This window comes from Hoplias malabaricus, chromosome 2, assembly GCF_029633855.1.
Source record: "Hoplias malabaricus isolate fHopMal1 chromosome 2, fHopMal1.hap1, whole genome shotgun sequence".
NCBI classification, from domain to species: domain Eukaryota; kingdom Metazoa; phylum Chordata; class Actinopteri; order Characiformes; family Erythrinidae; genus Hoplias; species Hoplias malabaricus.
The window spans coordinates 45697794-45719744 of NC_089801.1; the positions used below are offsets into that span (position 1 = coordinate 45697794).

The 21951-nt window shown below is 36.4% G+C and overlaps 1 protein-coding gene across 1 annotated transcript; it reads right to left on the reverse strand.

Annotated features, from left to right (window-relative positions):
* Positions 1-1368: 1368 nt before the first annotated feature.
* On the reverse strand, positions 1369-17829 carry pgm2 (phosphoglucomutase 2). Its single transcript, XM_066660083.1, has 13 exons — positions 17643-17829; positions 13695-13862; positions 13314-13505; positions 11625-11708; positions 10726-10919; positions 10121-10310; positions 9138-9235; positions 8008-8191; positions 6607-6700; positions 5256-5385; positions 4152-4341; positions 3587-3720; positions 1369-2655 (listed from the first exon to the last, which is right to left on the reverse strand). Exons 1-13 carry the CDS (start codon positions 17715-17717, stop codon positions 2550-2552), a joined length of 1839 nt encoding a protein of 612 aa, XP_066516180.1. The 5' UTR covers positions 17718-17829; the 3' UTR covers positions 1369-2549.
* Between the last annotated feature and the right edge of the window lie 4122 nt (positions 17830-21951).

Consider the following 21951-nt stretch of genomic DNA (forward strand, 5'->3'; position numbering starts at 1 on the left):
TGAAGCAGAGCCTCATACACTAGTCAAGTGGCTGAATACACTGTTACATAGTGCCTGAGTCTTTGAGTCATGATGGGTAAAAAAATCAAGAAATGTCACTTTAATCTCTTAAAGTGTCCAATTTTATAAAAGTGAAACGGACCAGATGTGAAAATACATATGAAAATGCATTCTGTAATAATGAAATACCTATATTTAGAGAATGAAAAATTCTTGAAATAATATTACATGGTCCCAGCCTAAAATAAGAAAAAAAATTAATAATAATAATATCAACAATAACAAGAAGAAGAGATTGTGGTTGTCTGTATTTGACTGTAACTACTGGAATGCACAACTAAACAGGTTACATGTAGCCATGCTTGTTATTGAAATTTTGAATTGGATTTTTTTTTTTTTTTTTTTTTAAATGGACAACAATTGTCCAAGCCAGGACAGAAACTACACAGGAATTTGTTTGTGGTTGGAACCATCTTTAACACCACTGTAATTAAAGCAAGGCAAAGCATCTAGGAGCAGAAAAGAAAAGCAGTAACTTTAGTTTTTCTTTTTACTCTTATATACTCAAATGTTATATATGCACTTCTTGTAAATCAGTGACTTCTGCTTCACAAATTGTTTCTGAAGCTTAGGAATGTTTTGAAACTTAGGAAGTTTTGAACCCACTTAGTCGTTGCACCATAAATCACCATATGTTGTACTTTTGGCATAATCTGCAAGATGGCAGCACTGATTTAATTTCAGAGAAGGCTGGTTGGTGGGGTGCTGTGAAAAGTAAACTTGACCCAAAAACTTGGAAAAGCAAAGGAATGTTAAAAAGTTTTTAACGAACGTTAAGAGAAGTTATTCTGGAAGAAACTGGTCATGAGAAAAAAAAAAATTATATATATATATATATATATATATATATATATATATATATATATATATATATATATATAAAATAAATCATAAGTCATGAGGCTAAACCTGACATATGTTTATAAGTGAAAACCTGCCCTTTTATAAGAAAACTAATCAGCTCACTGATAAAGTTGCAAATGAGAAATGCCCATCCTTTCTGTGGAGAAAGGAGCATGTTGTGTGTTCGCAGCAAGCAGAAAATTGTGAACCAAAACATGCACACTGGTTTTATCAACAATTTCAAACATGTCTTGGAAATGTTTTTTTTTTAATTTTTAATTTTGTAGGTCTCTCTGCATTCAGTGAAATACCTGCTAAGATGGCCATTGACAGGACTTTTTTTTTTAAAAGGATTTTGACCATGTTCTTTTGAGAGTTGTATCATATAGCTAGCTATTTATGTAGAGCGATGTCTGTAATGGTGCTTTTCCACTGCTTGATATTGACTCTGCTTGACTTGGCTCAGCTTTTTTATTAGGCAAATCTGATATCTGAATGTAGGTACTTTTTTTGTTTTGGTTGAATGTTAAGTGAGTATTGATTAAATGTGATTTGTAAAGAGAGATTCATCTACATGGCAAAATGCAGACCTCCAGGAACAAAGCGGGTAGAGCCTAGTAGAGTCAAATAGAGCAGGTACCATGCAGTGGAGAAGCACCATATTTAACAGGACAGTGAGGAACTATTAGAGTTTGGTTCAATTCATTCCCAGTCAACAATGCGACCCTGAAAAACGTTTTGATTTATCACTGTAACAAGGAAACATCTACAGACATTTGATCCCCTTGACCAGCTTAGTGCATTCAATCTTCTTAATGCTCAAAATAGTATACAATGACACAACCACCATTGTGGATGCAAGCTTCCAGATGCAAATACTAGATCTGGAACTGACACTAACCTTCAGTTAGTCATGAGAGAATTAATTAACTAATTTAGTAATGTTGCAGTGGCCACTTCATATCACTGTGCAGGAATACAGACCCAAAATCAACAAAAATAATGCCACGATTTTTATCTGATTGTGTTTCTGCATGGACAGTAATTTATGTTTCCCAGTACTCAGAAATCCTGTCGTTTACTGGCTTTTGTGGTAAATGACTGAAAATCACAGCTGCATTAGATGGTGAGAAGGTGGCAAAAATAAAAGTGTATTGTATGATTATGACTTTAAAGGCTGAAGCATGGTGGTTAAAACTCAGATATTAGATGCCCATTGTTTTTAGCTGGTTATAAATGACCTCAAATCAAAAAAGAAACGTAGAATATTTATATTCAGCAGTGCCAAATGAGAATTTCAGTGTTAGTCAGAATTTCATTGATATAGCTCCCATTTCTGAAGGATCTAAGAGTAAAAGTGCTGATTCAGAGTCAGCTATCACTGTCCAAACAGATGCACTCATGACAACAGGCGTTTCGAATGCGTTTGGGGGAGAAAAAAAATAAAAAAATAAAAAATAAAAATAATAAAAAAAAACTTCCCTTCAAAATGTTTACATTTGCTCTAAACTAGAACACCCATTCAACACAAAGAAGAAGGAAAACTCTAAAATGTGGGATTAGTGACCATGAGGGCATTAGAGGTAGAAGCAGATCCATGAACAGCATATTTTTATGGGAGATTTGAGGCCTGTCATGATTTGTGTTTAAGAATCAGGCCGAGGGATCAGCTTGTTCTTCTTGGGCTGGAAGAAGTTCTCCACCATGGCGTCCACCAAATTATTCAACTCTGTGTTTAACTGGTTCAAATCACTGGGAGATGGAGAGACAGAACAAGGGAAATCTTCATGAAAAACATTTCCTGGCCTTGAGGAAATACTAAAGACAAAATACAAAATCCAGTATTAAAAAAACCCCTGCAACTTCCATAAGGTGTACAAAGTGGTTTAAAAGCTTTTTTGTAATTGTAATTTAAAATTTAAACAAACATTCTCCAGCTCTTTTGTAATAATATTAAAAATAACAATAATAAATAAATAAACTAAAAATCAATACCTAACTTCAAAATCACCATCTTTAAAAAGCCTAACCTAAACCTCACACATACTTTACAATACATACGATACAAAAAAACAGAACAAATCGATGCACATGCTTTTGCAGTGCTTTTTTCTACTGGAACTTAAAAAATGCATTGACTAATACATTTTTCTTTGCCATTTTCAAACAGCTTAATAGTCATTTTCAATACTAAGCGACAGTTACCATAAGAGTGGAGAATGTTATTTCAAGAGTCAAACAGCTTTGTATTTGCTAAATGAACCAATTTATGCTCCACAGCGCAGGTCCCCAATATGGAGAAAATGGCTTAGTGTTCCTTTACACGGAGTTGCAGAGGTTTTCATTCACATGACTGTGAACTCTACTATTTTCAAAATATCATGAATGTAATTAGTCATTTTAATTTGTCATTTCTAGCAAGTAATATCTTCTAAAAACTATAGCATGCGTTAACTGGTATGTACACTTATTGTTTGGCCTAATTAAAATATGTAAGCAATTCTTAAACATAAAACCCCCAAGAATTGTTTAACTACAGTCAAAATATCTCCTGAAAATCAACTTTGTGCCACAGTAAAGCCAACTGTGATGAAATGTGAGATTTCCATATTGATAAAAACATGTTTATAAAAATGTGACAGAATAATATCACTCTCTCTAAAACACACACACACACACACACCTGTTTCCAGGAGCAGCACACAGCTCTGTGTAGTACTTTATTTTCGGTTCAGTGCCACTGGTCCTCATTGTGGCCACACCCCCATTATCAAAAGTAAAGGTGATCATCTGACTGCTCTTACTGGTGGGAAGGATCTAAGAAGAAAATATTACCATTGTAATTATTATTATTTAGTGTTTGAAAATTCCCAATTTAACCAAGGAGGTATTACGAAAAGCAGGAGTTTTCACTCTGTCAGATTTCACACGATCCAGAACTTATGTTGCTTAACAGAGAAATCTTGCCAAATACACCCTGGGAATTAACAGCGTAGTATAAAATACACTTAATAAAGAGCACACAAACAAACACTATTAATTAAAGGAGCAATAAATCATTCTAAATACATTTTGTAATGTTAAGAAACCCCCCTTATACTGACACCTAGAGCCTTGGATGTATCAGAGATTCTGTACCAGACCTATTTAAAAAAAAAAAAAGCTGTCCTTGCTGCTTTTGATAGAAAAAATTAAGTATTGCTCCTTTAAAACCTATAAAATATTTTGAAGTCTGCGGCAGTACTCACAGCTTTGTTATCAGGCTGGTTGCTGTCATATCCTGTGGTTAAATCTCTGACTGCAGTAATGCTGAAACCCTGACACTGTTTAGGATACGAGTTCTCGCCCTCATAGTTCCTCAGGCGCTCAAACAGCTGCTTGATGGTGTTCTGGTCATGGCAAATGAAGTAGGAGTTTTTGGTGATGTGGTAGCCATACCTGGAATCCAGAAAGGAGGCAAAGCTTTAGATAGTATGTACATTGAATATACACTACCTGCTTTCATTTTTCTCTGTTTTTACTCAATTTTCTTATATATCTGCACTTGTTGTGTGTTTTGCTCCATTTAATCCAGGCTTTGTGCCCTCATATAAATGTGAATCTAGTGCTGTGATCAGAGAGACTCAGACAAGGGGGCAGGGCAATTCTCAAGTATCTATCATGTCTATTTCTATCCCCCCCTTCACAGTCATGTTCACTCTTACAATTTGCTCACTTACTTGGATTAAACCCCTTCACACCCTCGAACCACCCCCAAACCAATTAACACCAACACGGCAGTTCTTAGCCTCTCCTTGTCTAATTTGGAAGTAACCCAGTCCAATGAAATGCTGAGTGCAGCTTCACCTGACATCACCACAGTGTGGGATCCTCTAGAGACCAACAGAGATATCTGCATGTTTACCTTTACAGGGATCTGGCCACAGACTGTGGAGGACCACCCATGCTGTGCTTTACTGGCTCATTAATAAAAGCAGGCAGTAAAGTAGCGTCTAATATCTCAAAAGCTGGTGGTTACCGTTCTTCAGCAGTAAGTATTAACATCAGAAGCTTTAACATCAAAACCTTTCTAGATTTTAGACCTCTGTACCTCTGTTTTATTCCCCAAGCTGTGGGGCTCAAATAGTACAAACACTTCCCTTCTAAAATGAAGGGTAACTGTAGGCAGCCTCTGCTATTTACTCTAGATGTTGGTATATTTCTGTGAGGATTTGATGACATTTAGTCCCATTAAAAATGGTGAGGTTAGGCACTAATGCTTAATGAAGTCCTGTCAAATACAATGACTTGAAAAATAACTAACCATAGAAATAAATTTAGTTTTCCTTTTAAGAGATAGAAGTGGAACTCACTCTTCATAGATAGCTTTGAGTTGCTGGGAGAGGGACATGCTCTTGGTAGTCAGATATGAGATCAACTCTCCTGCGATAGCTGCTGCACTAACCCCATCTTTATCCAACACCGCCGGACTGCACATGTATCCTGTAATTACAGTTGTCGATGTGTTAGTACATATTCGAGTTGTATGCACGTTTCAGAATGTTTTTGAAGATGTGGGACATGTCCCTTTAACATTTCATTACCCAAACATCCAACTCAGAAGAGAAAAAAAAAGAAAAGCTTGAAAAACTACCACTGATACTTTATATCAGAAATCACCCTATTTATTATTATTATTATTATTATTTTATTATTATAAAAGGCAAAAAAAAGCATATCCCTAATCATATAAAAAGAAATCTAGACATTGTTATACCACAACAATTCCAGATATAGTGACTAAGGTTTAGGAAACTTTTGAAATCAGGGAGCAAACTATTCCAGCTCCAAAGGCAGACATTTAGAGGTGTTTCCCAGCATAATTCATTCATTCATTCATTCATTATCTATAACCGCTTATCCAGTTCAGGTTAGCGGTGGGTCCAGAGCCTACCTGGAATCATTGGGCGCAAGGCGGGAATACACGCTGGAGGGGGCGCCAGTCCTTCAGGGCAACACAGACGCACATTCACTCACATTCACTCACACAATCACACCTACGGTCACTTTTGAGTCACCAATCCACCTGACTGTGGGAGGAAGGAACCCCACGCGGACACGGGGAGAACACACCAACTCCTCACAGACAGTCACCCGGAGCGGGAATCGAACCCACAACCTCCGGGCCCCTGGAGCTGTGTGACTGCGACACTACCAGCTGCGCCACCGTGCCGCCCTGTTTCCCAGCATAATATCTTGGTTAAATAAGGACCCCCTTAAATAAATAACCCAAGGCTGAACCTGCAGCTTGTATCAGATAAACTGAACGTGCTGGAATCCTTTGCTCCCTGATTGGTTATTCAGTGGGCAGCATTCTGATTGGTTAGTGTGTGGGCAGGCTGTTGACTGGGTAGTCAGCTCTGCCATCGAGACTATTTGAGTGAAATATCTTACTTTTATCTCAGTACACTGGGGTATATAGGAATTTCATATCATTCTCCACAAGTTACAGAGTGCAGTTTATACAGCTCTGACCCCAGAGTAGTAACAACAAAAGCTCCATTCTCACCGCAACAGCTCAGTGAAATATCCCATCGGTTTTTAAGGTGTAATTTTAAGGTTAAAATATTTCGTAGTGTTCCTTTAACTCTTTCACATTCATATCTGCCAGCACCATAGTGAAGTATCTGTTAGAAGTGAGCAAGATTTTGTGTGCCGTCTTACCAATGGCCTCCTCAAAGGCAAACAGCACAGTCTTCCCCTGATCCAGAAGCTGCTTCGCTCTGTTCCCCATCCACTTAAACCCAGTCAGAGTCTCCTACAGAAAGAGAGAGTCAGAGACATTACTGACAATGCAAGAACCTAAACTAAATCTGTGACAGACATGAGCAGTTTTACACAAGAATCAAATCAATGATACTGCTTAAACCAATGCAATGCTTACATTTTTCTGTAAGACTTTTCTTTTTATTGCAACTGATCTGATATTAATTTGAGCAGAACTCACATTTACACTAGGTAAGATGGGCTTTTTTTTCCTCCCGAGGCTCCTAGTGTAATTCATATTTACAGTACTGTCCTGAAACCAGTGGGGATGTAGGAGAGGTTCCCACCATCCTCCAAAATGTACAAAATGAGTGCAATTTCTGCAGTGCTGCGCCCAGAGTAGCAACAATCTCCCCATTAAGGCTCAGTGATTTTAAAGCTGTAATTTTAGGGGGGGGGGTTCCTTTAAACTGATCCACAAGCACAAAAAAAAAAAATGTTTCATCCAAATAATTTTCACTCTGAAGGAATGGATAAATGGACGGGTGTTTCACAATATGACCTTTTTTTAATAGTTTTTCTTTGTGAATTTCTTTGTTTTGACTAGATTTGTGAAAAATCAAGTACAGATTAAACACAATTTAAACAAATTAAACATTTTTTTAACATAGAAAGGAATGAATTCAGAAGAGAAAATTTGGTGATTATCCACAGGTCAGGTGCATAATTTCCCAGGATTTATTTTTTTTTTTTAAGAAAACAAGAATCTGACACACAGTCAGGTTCCTTCCATTAAATATTTCCATTTTAAGCAAAAATGCTTTGAATGGAACGTAAACAGACCTTTCCTCAGTGCTTTTGTCTGTTATTCCTTCAGGGCAGAACAAATTTATGAGTAATGTCCAGTTATATTGTCAGGAATTCCTATCTGCATTTTCAAACATTCCCATTGTTTGAATGAGTCCCATTGCTGTGTATCAGATACTACATATAAAAATGGTCCAACAGCATAGCCTTAAACAGTATGATTGTAGGCTTTGTAATATTTATCACAAAATGTAGCAATATTGAGCCCTCTGACTAACTACAATGTACAGCCCCAGGCTGGTACTTCTATCTGTGTGTTTATAAGTCAGGGATAATTTGGCTGAAAATTTTTACTTCAACATGATTCAATAGGTTTTTGATATACTGCACAATATTACAGTCTTAATACAGTAATGCAGTACACTATACAATATTCAGAGTAATGTATATTAATACATTACTGGCATTTTGTCCACATTGTACAGCCCCTGTAGTACAGTTACTACAGATCGGAGATTTCATTACAAGTGAAGAGTGAAAGGGCAGGTCCACCTCAAAATGAAAGCCTTCTTTGAGAGCGATGGCTCTGAGGATTTTGGAGGACACGGTGCTGGCCAGCATGTAGACGTCCTTCACTGAGCTTTTACTCTCTGTCTGCTGCTTCTTCCAGCACTGGAACACCCACCAGCCCAGCAAGGCTCCCAGTTCATTACCAGAAAACACCCTCCATTCACCACTGCAGAGACACAGAGAAATTATTATTATATATGGGGGAATATTGCGTCATATTTGAGAATGAAGGAGCTGGAGGAGGCATTCAGTGATGTAAAATACGATTCAAGACTGATGCTAAGCTGAACGACATACCAAGCTCAAATACAGAAAACTATCTAAGGGATCACACATAGGAGAGGTGTTTCTGGTAACTGTAGGTAGGTTTAGTTCACAATAGCAGCCTACAGATGTGTTCTGAATGTGTATCCTACTCATTAATTTACCATTAAATGGTTTATAACATCAGTTATAATAAACTGTGTGAAGGATTAGTAAAGTTCTTGCCATCTTCTTGCCAAATATATATTTTGAAAGACAAGGTTGTTGAGGGCTGGATATTTTCAGTGGGAGGACTGTTCTCTTTTTGTTCCCAGTCTTAAAACTCCAGTAGGTCTGCCATATATGATCCACACTGTGTGACAACAATGCATGAATCTAGTAGCCAATGCCATCTCTTAAATTCACCAAGATTTCTTATCCAGTGCGAACCCACCATAAACTTTATAATGTCTTGTGGTAAAATTACATTACCTCCCCACATAAAATAGTCCAAATAGTGTTTTTGAACTGCTCAACATCTCCCTTAAAACCATATTTGAAGCCTCCCTTTAGTCATTCAGTCGGTAGAGCAGATACACGGACCATTCATAAGACGTTTGTATTAAAGTTACACTGAGAGAAAAACAAATATTACCCTCAAATGAGACACTGCAATAAGAGCTAAACCATTTAGTCTAATATTGCAACTGTGCCCTATTTATGACTATTTTCAATAACTTAAAGTCCAGGCCAGTTATTTTTGGGTTGTGGTTGTGATGTCATATGTTTTGACTAGTTTAGTCACAATCTTTTATTGTTAAATTTCACCTGTTCTAATGCAGGCTAAGACAAAACACACAGTCACTAACCTTGGCTGTTTCTCAGCTATGGCCAGTCGATCAGCGTCAGGGTCATTGGCAAAAATCACAGCAGATCCTTCTCTCTCCGCAAGAGCAAATGACAAATTCTACACATAGAAACAAAAAAAAAAAAAAAGTCGTACTACAAGAAAAATCTTCTTCAGGTATCTGTAAAATTAAGTGATTAAGATTTAAGTAAGACTGATATTAATTCTCTGTTCTAGTGAAACTAGAACTGTTAACTGTTAACATTCTAAACAGTTCAGTGCACTAGTGTGTGTGTGTGTGTGTGTGTGTGTGTGTGTTAAATGTGGAATGGGTGTTAAATGTGGAAGACACATTTTGTTGTACAATGACAAATAATTGCACATTTGCTTAATGCCTCTAAACGTCACATCCCAGAATGTTAGTACTACTTTTATTACTTCTTATATTATTTATTCTTGAGCATGTTATTATTGTTTTGTTTTTTTTACTATTATATACTTTACATTTTAGAACAAAGAAAACCTTAATAGGTTGGTGGTTGTGGATCAACATCAAAAAATAAAGAAAAAATATCTGTCTGTATGTCTACAATCAGCTACTTCACATATAAACACTTAATTATTTTGTGAATATATAAAATTTGATGTCACTGCCCTTTAACAACTTATAGATTTATTAAAAAACAATATAAACCAACTGTCACAATTAAAAAACTGTATGTAGCACACATTAGCATATATTAACTCAAAACTACCTACCCCATAATAATTTAAAAACGTCAGCTCTTTCTTACCCTGTATGAACATTTGAAGCAATCAACTGAACATCAAGAAATGGTCCAAAATTACTCTTAAATTAATCTTCAACAGAATAACTTGCAGTATATTTAAGGCCAAGTTTTCCAGTAAAATTTATATAATATATTTAAAATTGGACACTAGCTTTTGTATGTTTGTGCATTCGTGTGTGTGTGTGTGTGTGTGTGTGTGTGTGTGTGTGTGTACCAGCACGCCGGCTCCCTCCTCAGGGTTGGGGTACTCCACAGTGGGAAATTCAGGGTCTGGAACTTTCTGCTCATCAACAGCATAAGGTGGTCGAAGACCAAAGGCATCAAAAGCCGCCTGGACAAAGATGTGTCCCACACCATGAACTGATGTGTGTACGATCTTCACCTCTGAACACTTATTCACCTCCCTGAGGACAGAGAGTCAATGTTACTGTGTGTGTCTGTGTAAGTCAGTATTTTACAACCTCTTTATGACTGACCCAAACTATGAGAACATCTTACATTATTAGAGTAATTATTGTTATAATAATTCACCTTTATTTTACACTTATTTACAAACGTGTAAAAGATTGTTTTATGTCCAATGTGACTAAGCCATGAAAATATAAGGCATTTAAATACATTTTAAATTTAAATTTAAGCCTAGGAGGTACTGCTATCAATTCATTAAAATTATGAGTTGTTATTAAAAAAATAAAAATAAAAAAAACAAAATAATAATAATAATAATAATAATATATATATATATATATATATATATATATATATATATATATATATATGTGTGTGTGTGTGTGTGTGTGTGTGTGTGTGTGTGTGTACCTGTGAAAGCAGTGCTGTTGTATTGCCTGTAGATATTGTTTGTGCATATCCTGGTACGGGTCTTTGAGGAGGGGGCTCTGTGAGGATGTGTCTGTGTCCCAGGACTCAGGCCAGGGCTCCAGGTTTTTTTCTATGGCTACTGCAATTCCCTTATCATGGGGTGGAATGATCTGAGCACCATTCGCCCAGTACACCTGAAGCACACAAACAAACAGTAATATATATGCATTAGAGATTCAGCAATGTGAACAAAGATAGGTAGATAATTTATTGAAAAAACTCCAACTGCAAAGTTGACATGACACTGATCATTCTGACAGATGGCAATAAAGTACAGGAAGTGTAGGGGGCGATATAATTAATGTTATCTGATCACAGAGACTGAATTAGATTACATTGTTATAGCAGTAATTATTTAGTGGAAACTCTAGACCAGGGGTTTTTAACCGGTGGTCTGCAGTAGCAATGCTGGTGGTCCATGACATGCTATCCCAATAATGATTTAACTTTATCCTTGCCATAATCAGGTTGATCAGCTGTATTTTACCAATTCAGTGTTAGAAACGTCATATCAAAAAGACTCTCACACACGAATTAATGAATTAACTAGCTAGCAAAAGCTGATAGCTATATACCTACCTACCTACCCCACCCCAGCGCACACACACACACACACAGGGCCACAGACTACTGCTTTAGCCTGAATGGTAGTCCCTGGGGCAGAACCAGTTGAAAACCCCTGCTTTAATTAAGATTAAAATACAAATTGTCACTTAAAATCTCAGGTATTTCACATCAGGTATATTGCTCACTTCGATTATTTTAATCAAGATACACTGACAATTTCCCAAAAAAAAAGTTTAAATAAAGTAGAATACTGAAAGACTAAGCAGAAGTACCTTGTATCCATTGTCCTGTTTTGGATTGTGGGAGGCTGTCACCATAATCCCAGCACAAAGGCCCAGGTGAGAGACAGTGAAGGGCTGAGAAAGGAAAGACAGACAAGAATGCAAAAAAAAAAGGAATAATCTATTTTTGCCATAATAACCATCATCTAAGAAAAAAAAAAAAACCTCTACCCAAATTCCCTACTGCCTGTGTCCATGCGGCGACCATGGAAAATCCTGCCAGCTCTCTGACATCACTCCTGATTCTCACTGGCTCACGATTATCACTGGCTGATAATAATTCAATTTGACACTGGGTCAAAAGGGTAATAGATGTCAGAGATGAAGCTGACCACCCACTGCTATGAGAAAGCATTTTGCAATGTTTGCTTTTTGTCCAGTTCCCAGAAATACAGCAACATGACCTGCCAGTTTATTGCTCAAACAAGATTATGTAACAGGCAAAAGATGCGCAAAATAAATATAAGAAATTGTTATTATGCCTAAGGTTTACACTGCATTTCCCAGCTACCTTTTTTAGGACTGTTTCAGAATTATATAGATTTTGTTTAACTAAAGTTAACTAACTAAAGTATTGTACTAAAGGGCGTGTTTCCCAGAGAGAAAATAAATGTTGTCCTGGACTTCACTGGACTTCAACCCGTTTCAGTGAAAAGATTACTATTAAAAATGCTGTATAGTCCTGGACTAGACTTAATCCCTGTCCCTATAGGTTTAAACACCACCACCACAAAAAAAAAAAAAAAAAAAAAAAACTCTCCCATGTCTTATAAATATCAAAAATAGTTTTTAAAAAATGCAGATTTTTGAGGGCTTCAATATTGATCTTAAATCTTAGATTTTAAAAACAGCAATAGGTTTAAACAGTGCTTTGACGGCTGAGATGATTGTCAAATCTTAATTTTCACTTTTCACTCAATTTAAAAACTTAATAAACAAAATTGGTTTCTTGTTATTTGCCCCTGTCATATGACATGTCTTGTTTCTGTATTTTAAATGTTTTAATTATTTATCATTTATTTTATTAATGTCATCATACTGATACCAATAATATTGTGACCAGGTAAATATTGGTCAGTGTCATCAACTAACTGGTATATCAGTCGAGCCCTAATTCTAATTACAGTAGAATTATCAATTAGTTTGTATTATGCTGTATCATTAAAACCTAAAAACTTAAAAATGTTACAATTAAAATATGTTTCTCCATGAATAATTTTGTTTGGTTCAGTACAGAATCAAGGTCAGAAAAGCTGTTGATTGTGTACTGCTAGCAAACAGCCAAAGTACATTTGAGCATTACTTACCACTGAGGGTGAAAACTTCATATTGCATGTGTGTGTGTGTGTGTGTGTGTGTGTGTGTGTGTGTAAAAATGCCACTTTAACTTCATGGACTGTAGAGCTACACAATCCAGTGCTTGCCCTGCTTTAACACCTCAATATCCAAAAGTTTGTAGACACCCTCAGAATTAGTGAATTTAGACACTTTTTTATTGTTTATAAATGATGCCCATAAAGTAAACTCCAAAGAAATGCACTGACAAACAGAAATGTGAATCTCCAGAGCAGCTACATATTATGCTTAATTTCAACATTCCCAATGACAAACACTGGCTAGATCAGTACAAGTCCATCCAGCACTGGCTTCTCATTCCACTGTATTGACTTAAGTACGTACCACATACGGTGTTGGGGTGAAGACGGAGAAGAGGTAAACAGGAACTCCTTGACTGATGAGGACTGCTGCAGCAAGAGAGGCAAAGCGTTTACTGCTGCCCCCACTGGCCACATGCTCCCGAGCATCGAACCCAATCACCACACCACGCTCCTTCAAGTCCTCAAAACACTGCTCCAGATACCGACAGAAACCCTGAGAGAGAGAGAGAGAGAGAGAGCGAGACCTGCTCTTAATATAAAGCATTAATGTTTAAATTTACAAATATTTATAGCTACAACTTGAATCAGAATGACTGTCTTGTAATTGTTCTATGCATTACAATAGTTCAGTATTATTTTTATGTAATTATTTTATTGATTTCTATTTTGTAAACTTTCTCACCTGTGTGGTCTGTATAATAGTCAGTTCGTTCATGCGGGAGACCCCGGGGCCCATAGCAGCTCTCAATCCCGCTGTCCCAAACTCCATCCGAGCCCCAAAACACTTCCTCAGCTCCTCCACCTCTCCATTCTTCACCATCTCTCTCACACAGGACGTGGTCTTAGGGTTCTGTTTAGAAACAAACACTGTTACAGACACCTTTTAGCAGCGAATGTATAAATACTACAGGGCTCTATTATTGAGCTACAGAACACACGAGAGAGAGAGAGAGAGAGAGTGTATTAAATGTGCAAATACATTTTAAAGCTTTTTTTTCCTTAATGATAGAACTCATAACAAATGAAGAAGGGTGGCATGGTTGGGATCTGGGGTTCATGTCCAATCCCTGTGGAAGTTCCATGTTCTTCCCGTGTCTATGTGGGTTTCCTCCCACAGTCCCAATTAAAATAAATAAATAAATAAATAAATAAAAATAATAATAAAATTGAGGTTAGGTGAATTGGCTACTTTTAAAAAACTGTCTTGTGTGTGTGAATGTGTATGTATATAAATTAGGGTTGGGCAGTATAACGTAATATCATATACAGCAGTATTTAAAAATGTGGACGGTATCTCAAAATCAGGGCAGCATTTCAAAATTACGACAGGTTTGGTGTCTTTAAATACAAGACCAGTGTTCATTCATGTGCATTTAGGAGAGCCACAGGGAGGGGGTTCTCTGGGAGCTCACTGACTGATGTCACAGTCTGAAAATTGTGTGGGGAAAACACAAGCCCAGTAGCTCAACACAGTTGTGAGTTTAGCACTGAGTTTGGGTTAAATGAGAAAGGAATGAAGCTGACATCAGGCAAAATTCTCAGAAGATTCTTCACTCAACTTTGAGCTCACAGTTGTGTGAGTGAATGTGTGTGATTTGAGCTGAAGTTTCCTAAAAAAACATCTACTGTGGTGTGCTAAACCTCAAGTGCCTATTACCTGGCCAGCTATGCTTTTAAACAATGTAGAGCCTGTATTATTTCACTTATTTTCTAAATTTTCTGTTCCTCCAGCATCAGTTGCTGCAATGTGCTCTCTCAGAAATGGGTTTTTAATCATCAAAACGTGTCTGTGTGCACTGCATTTGCTTTGCTGAAACCCTACACTCGACTACATTCAGATGCTGTTTGTTTATTGTAAAGCGTCCTTTATAAAAAAGTGACAAATTTTCAAACTTCTTAAACTTATTTTAACTTAAACTTAACTACTTATTGTTTTTCAAGCACTAGGACAATGATCATTTTTAATATTACACATCAGTCATAAAATGACAAAAAAAAGCAGAAGAATGTCTGGGAAAAGCAGTATGTATATATATATAATGTATATACACACCTAATTAAAATGAGGCATCAGTGTAACTTTGGGCCAATGAAACCAGGTTTTCTTCTATTATTATAATTTCTAGATTGGTTAATGGTCAAGAGCACCTTGGATCTAACGTGACTAGTCATGTTACTTAGTGCTCTGTGGTCAGGAGAATAAAACAAATGTATTAAAAAATACAGTATCTCTAATATATTCTTTACATTAAACGCAGACCTTATAAATAAGCCCTTACAGATGATGATGAACAGGTAAATCTGTTTTTATTTTTTTTTTATTTTTTTAATCTTTCAATAAGAATCCCTGGGGTAGGCTTTAATTCTGAGCTCTCTGTCTGAGGCCTAAATTCTTAATTTAATCAGTCATAGGTTAGGTCTGGTTGTGGTCTCACCACATCATGGACCAGTGTCCACTTTTCTCAACCTATAGGATGCTCAAAAAGAAAACAAAGCTGAAACCATTTACGTGAAGAAGGGAAACACACATTCACAGCTGTGCTAGTGCCTGCATTCAAACAGGCCTGATAAAACTAGTCCGTTTTAACTCTAAATTTGAAAGAGTCTGGATCGCTACATCCTGAGCATGACATGCCTCCACTGCTTTATAACATGGTTACCTCATTAACTCAAATGGACCCGGGTAACCACATTTACTTTATCAATTTAGGCTAATCAGTTGCCTTACATTTCCATTCACAGACAGTGAATGTGTTTCATGAACTTCACGTGTCCCCTTGTGGGCCAAGCACGCCACTCCAATTACTGGGAGAAAACCCCATTTATGGACACATTTTACTACTTTACTACAGAACTGTGGAACGGCAGGGGAAACAGTGAGTCGCCTATAAGCGGATAAAACTTAATGTGGTTCCGTTCCACTACTAGGGAAATTTCTCAATGGCAGTACAATGCAACTCATCTTATGTGATGAAACCAACATGACACTGTTTTAATAATAGTGGTTTGGGGTGGGCAAACCCTAAAATGTGAAATTTTTCAACCAGTTTCTGTATCTGTATAAAAGACACATCCATATTCACTTTGGTGATGATGATAGGAACCAGACGTCTGAAAAGTTTCATGTTTCTTCAAAGCTGTTGCTTTTGAAAATTCGGAAATTTTGATGCAAGACGTTGGCAAAAAGACACATTTTTGAAAGTTTTTAATGCCAGAGGAATAAATACAGGGCCATGAATTAAATCTCTAAAAATGCATTTCTGTTCAACCAAAACATATATTATATAGACTTTATTCTAGAGATGGACAATAATAAAATATCAGTTTAAATCACAATATAAAATGTTTCAATAAAAATTATGACTCTCTAATTTTAAATATAAATTATTTACAACATCTGTCTCTGACTGACGTTCATTACAAAGCCCTGCTGTCAGTTCACTGCACGCAGTTTTAAAGTCAGTCCAAAAATTTAACATCGACAAAACCAAGAGGTTATTCATATCGATATTAATATTATATTATTCATATCAATATAATAATATTATATTGCATTGACAAAAATTAAGAAATATAATGTGATATGAATACATCTTCTATATAGCCCTATATAGTATATTATATAGTTTAAAAAATGAAACAATAAATAAATAAATAACCCTGATTTCAAAGTGTTACAGATATAACTTGATTTATAAATATGTAGTTATTATGGGATTGCTTTCTTAGCTTTATGATGTAAGAAATCCTGCCTGTCTGAATTCGCCTGTTGGAGATTTTCTATGATGATTTTAAAGCCTAAATCCTCAGGCATACTGTTGATTGCTTATTTCACTTAGGGTAGTTTTTGACATGTCAGCTAGGTTAAACACATGATATTAATTTTTAAAAACAGATTCAAACTAACTTCTTAGACTTTCCACCATTTTAACATTATCAATGTTATTTATAAAATCCTAGAAGGCATTTATTGGTCCACTGGTCATTTGGAATAATAAATATCTATTTTGTGTTGATAATGTCCTCTTGTGCCTTTCAACCCCACTGTAAAGACATTTAGTTCAGTAAATATTCGCAGAATGTAGCTTTTCATGTCACACCACTCGGTAATTCTGACACGCTGGTGGACTTCCCCTTTACACATTTAATTACTAATGTTTGCTTTCACAACAGATCTGAACTAAACGAAACCGAGCATTTTCAAAGGGTTCAGTACCCCCATTTGGGTCTTTATTTAACGCCTGAACGGTGGGAAAAACCATGTAATATTTTAAGAGAACACTAAAGGAGGAATAAATGACTAAAAAAATCCATCTTGATTTCCAGCTAACATCCACGCTAGCGGTTAAAATCGGAAGCTTGTCTTATTCGCTGCGCAGTGTCCCAATTGGCTCCTTATGTGGACTACCTAGGGCTTAAATACTGAATTCTTCATTAAAATGGTAAACTCTGTGCATAACAAACAGCCATTTGCGAGTCAACCGCATGTACACAACTCCGTACTTAACATAGAGTCCTCTATTTTGCTGCAGAAAAGTAATATTCATTGCTTACATAGTGCACTATGTAGGGAGCACGAAGCGATTCGGTGCACAGCCTCCTCCCTGTCAAGGCAGGAACAGTGACTTACCTTGTCGAACTGGAGCCACTGTTGGACGGCTTTGTCCAGGTCGATGTCCCCGGTGGATTCTACACCGTTATCCATGTCGATGTATGTGTCAGAGTGTCCGGACAATAACGGAAGGCCAAAGGCAGGAGAAATGCAGCTCCACTCCGAGCTGAAGGAGCAGATCTGTTCTACACGGAGTGGACTCAGCGACAAGGGCGGGAAACTGCCACGAGATTGGCTGCTGAACACTGACGTCAGAGCTATCTGAGATGACGTCATATATCACAGACGTTACGTAGGAAAATAGGTTATTTTTATTTGAAAGAATTAGCCTGTCATTTTTATTTATTCGTTTATTTTGTCTAAATTTAAACGTGTATTTGCTGGGCTGCCAAAATATTAGTCAAAGGAACTCTAATAATAAGCTGACAAAGTGAAAATGTCTTGATTAATATTTGTAATGATTATTAGAATAAAGGTTAATTAAGGCCAAAGTATAAAGGCAGTCTAAGATAAAATGTTCTGATTATTTATATGTTGTCATGTCAGAGTCTATTGTCTGTGTATTGTCTATCTCTGTTTTTGTTGGCTGTATTCTTAATCCATTTATTTAGTTTTATATTTATTCACATTGCATATACATTCATTCATTGTCTGTAACTGCTTATCCACTTCAGGGTCATGGTGGGTCCGGAGCCTACCCAGAATCATTGGGCACAAGGCAGGAACACACCCTGGCGGGGGCGTCAGTCCTTCACAGTGCGACAAACCCACATGTTCACTCACACACTCAGACACTTTTGAGTGGCCAATCCACCTACCAATTTGTGTTTTTGGACCATGGGAGGAAACCGGAGCACCCGGAGAAAACCCACATAGACACAGGGAGAACAAACCAAACTCCTCACAGACAGTTACCCGGAGTGGGACTTGAAGCCACAACCTCCAGGTCGCTGTAGCTGTGTGCAACACAACCTGCTGCACCACTGTGCCACACCCTACGTTGCATATTTAAAAATACAAATTTTGCCAAAATTGCTTAATATATAAACTACCAGAAATGGCCTAACATCAACTGTGTACATATGGTTGAGTCTCAAATGGCTGTTTGTTATCCACAGAGTGTATTATTTGAGTGAAAACTTCAGCATTTACTTATATTTACATTAAGAATTTTAAAACTGTATTTTTTGTATTAATTATGTAAACTAGGAAAATGGCTTTGATGATATTATCATCTTTAACATTTTTATGTTCAACTATTAGTAATATGTATTTTATGTTCTGAATTACATCTTTTCATTGTATCACCAAACAAAACATCTGCATGTATTAAGGTGTACTTCATGTAATTGATACACAAATGAGACCTGTAGGATGGCATTTGATTTTCATGTACAGAATCTGATTTATCAACCGTGCTCAAATATAATTGTATTAAATTCCTATGCCCTATTTTACCCCCAAGACTTACATTATTTACTATTATTTTATATATATCTATAATGAAATAATACAAATATTATTTTCTCCCTTTGGAACAGAGAATGTAATGTAGCTTTAGGGAAGACAACTGGACTTTAAAACCACTGTTGTATATATAAAGGTATATTTACACCGTTGGTACATCTAGTGACCAATAATGTAACTCTACTTTAGAATTTTTTTTGTTGTAGTGAATGTCACTCATTCATTCATTCATTCATTCATTTATTCTTTTTCTGCAACTATCATAATCAGGCCTGCAGTGGGTCCAGAGCCTACCTAAATCATTGAGCAGGAACAAACTCGCCACATCAGTCTATCTCAGGGTATCACACACTCACACATTCACACGGTGCAAAATTTCACAGTCAGCTGACATAGCAACGTGTTTTTGGTCTGTGGGGGGAAACTGGATCACCCAGAAGAAACCCATGAAGACAAATTGTTTACAGTCAGATCAAACCAAGGCAGTTACAACATCAGTTGTGTCACCATGCTGCCTGTACACCAATAAGCAGGATCAAAGCGATACTGATTTTATGCAATTTTAATTAATATAGGCCACTATCTTTCTGAGCACTCATGTTGACTTGATGGCATACACTGAAATTTACGAGAACATCCCAACATTCTGACCAGGAAACACTTTTTTCATAGTCAGAACTCAGAAATTCCATATTACACTGAACTAGTCGAGTGTGAATCATAACTCAACAATTAGCATCATGCTAACAGAATGCCTGAATCAACACATTTACCTCAAACTGTTTATGCAGAGTAAAAATCTCAGACTGATGTTATATAAAGGTAAATGTGAATAAGATAAAACCGCACACATCTGGATCACTGCATTATGTACAACAATTTACAAAATAATAGTCATTACAAGTTTCTTTTTAATAGAGTGAATACTGCATTACAAAGCAAGAGATTGCAATTCATCATCTCTACATTCATCCATTCATTCATACACTTTTCATGTTGCCACTGTCTCGTCCTCATTTCTCGATAATGTTCAGTCATGCTTTTGTTTCTACATGCATCCCTCCAGAAACTGTTGTATTTGGAATCATGTTAATAGCGCAGTATGTGTATGATTTCCAGCATGCCTGAAAGGGACGGTGTACAGCAGCTTCCAGTTATGTCCACACATCTGTAAGAAATATCAGTATTACCCTAATGCGGTATGAATATGTCTATTGTAACAGCTCCTCTACTCCTGTTATGAGTCACCCAAGGTTTAGATATAGATTAGACAAGAAAGAAAGTTGCTCACAGACAGATAAAATACTGACTTCCAACAACATGGTTTCGGCATCGGGCTTTCACTATGAATGATTCAATGTCCCCTGTTAAGCTACAGAAGTTAAATCAAATTGTCATTTGTGTGCTTTTAATGTGTCATTGTGATGTCACAAAGTAGATGGAAGTGATGTCACAAAGCATAGTTAAGACATGGCAAAAAAAATACTGCTTGAGTGAAGCGCCTAATCATAAGCATCACACTGATTAAAAAAAAACTTTTTATAACAAAGAATAATTTAATGTTTTATGTCACTATTGGGTTACATGACATAATTGGTCAGTTAGTGTTCACCTACAAGCGTGTTGAGCTGCTAACAGGCATGCCTACATGTCTCTGGGAAAACAAGCATTAGCCTTCACTCTTCCAGCTTCTTTACATGGTGTGACTTGGGGAGTCCTGCTCGCTAAAACTGGCAGTGACTGAATTGTTGAAACTATTGTATGAAGTTTAAGTAAGTAAGTAATCAATAAAAAAAAAATAACCATAACAATGTAAGTGGAAATGATGTCACAATGTAGAACTGGATTTAAGATCAACTAGATCTTAATCATAAAGATCTGTGCTTAATCTTTGTGAAATAAAAATAAATATAAATAAAAACTTCTAAATGTAAGCACAAAATTCTGAGCTGCAAAGGTGAGTATTTCACAGACTACATGCTGTTTGAGATGAATATATCATGTACATGGACATGATATCATAATGCATAAGGATGGGAATTTCACTATGCAGATGAATGTGATGTCAAATGCAAAGTTCAACCATAGCAGATTTTGTGCTTGCATTTATATACAGTGTATATAATAGTGTATAGTGAAAGAAAATAAAATAAATACAATCTATTGGGTAGTTTCTACTAAAATACCTTCAAACAAATAAAGAATATAGAAACATCTTGATGTGGTTATGGAAAATGCACCTTAAAAATTCAAATAATAAAAAAGCAGCTGAACTCCTTCTCTACAACATGGTTATTCATATTCTTTGGTATGCTTGTCCAATATATACATAGTATACTTACTGGTCATTGTAACAGATAATCATGAGTATCTATTAAACACGTATCACTCAGAGCATTTGTTAATTCTGCTCTGATAAAAGTGCAGTTGGGAGTGGAAATAAGTAAATTATTTAACAGCATTTTTATGAGAGCCAAGCATGCATTTGTCTAAAAGGGTAAGTAAAAAAACAGAGAAACATGGAGAGAGAGAGAGAGAGAGAGAGAGAGAGAGAGAGAGAGAGAGAGAGAGAAAGAGAGAGAGAGAGAGAGAGAGAGAGAAGGAGAGAGAGAGAGAGAGAGAAATCCTGAAAGAATGACATATTGTCTCTATGAATTTGTGTCCCTGGCAATATGTGTACAATCAAGAAAATAATTGAAAGGCCAAAAAAGCATTAAAGGGATATTCCAGCTTAAAACAATTGTATTGTATTATGTAGCTCTGTATTGCATTCCTCAGTCTCACTGTTTCCTTCACTACAATACCCAGCATGCAATTCACAAATACATTATACATACAACCACTGTGTTGAATTTCTGTG

Bases quoted from the DNA above. Each gene is read 5' to 3' on its own strand.
- pgm2 (XM_066660083.1), bottom strand. From the start codon at position 17,717: ATGGATAACGGTGTAGAATCCACCGGGGACATCGACCTGGACAAAGCC. The intron at 13,863-17,642 runs GTAAGTCACTGT...GTTTCTAAACAG, and splicing joins AGTGGCTCCAGTTCGACAAG to AACCCTAAGACCACGTCCTG. The intron at 10,311-10,725 runs GTACACACACAC...CTCTGTCCTCAG, and splicing joins CAACAGCACTGCTTTCACAG to GGAGGTGAATAAGTGTTCAG.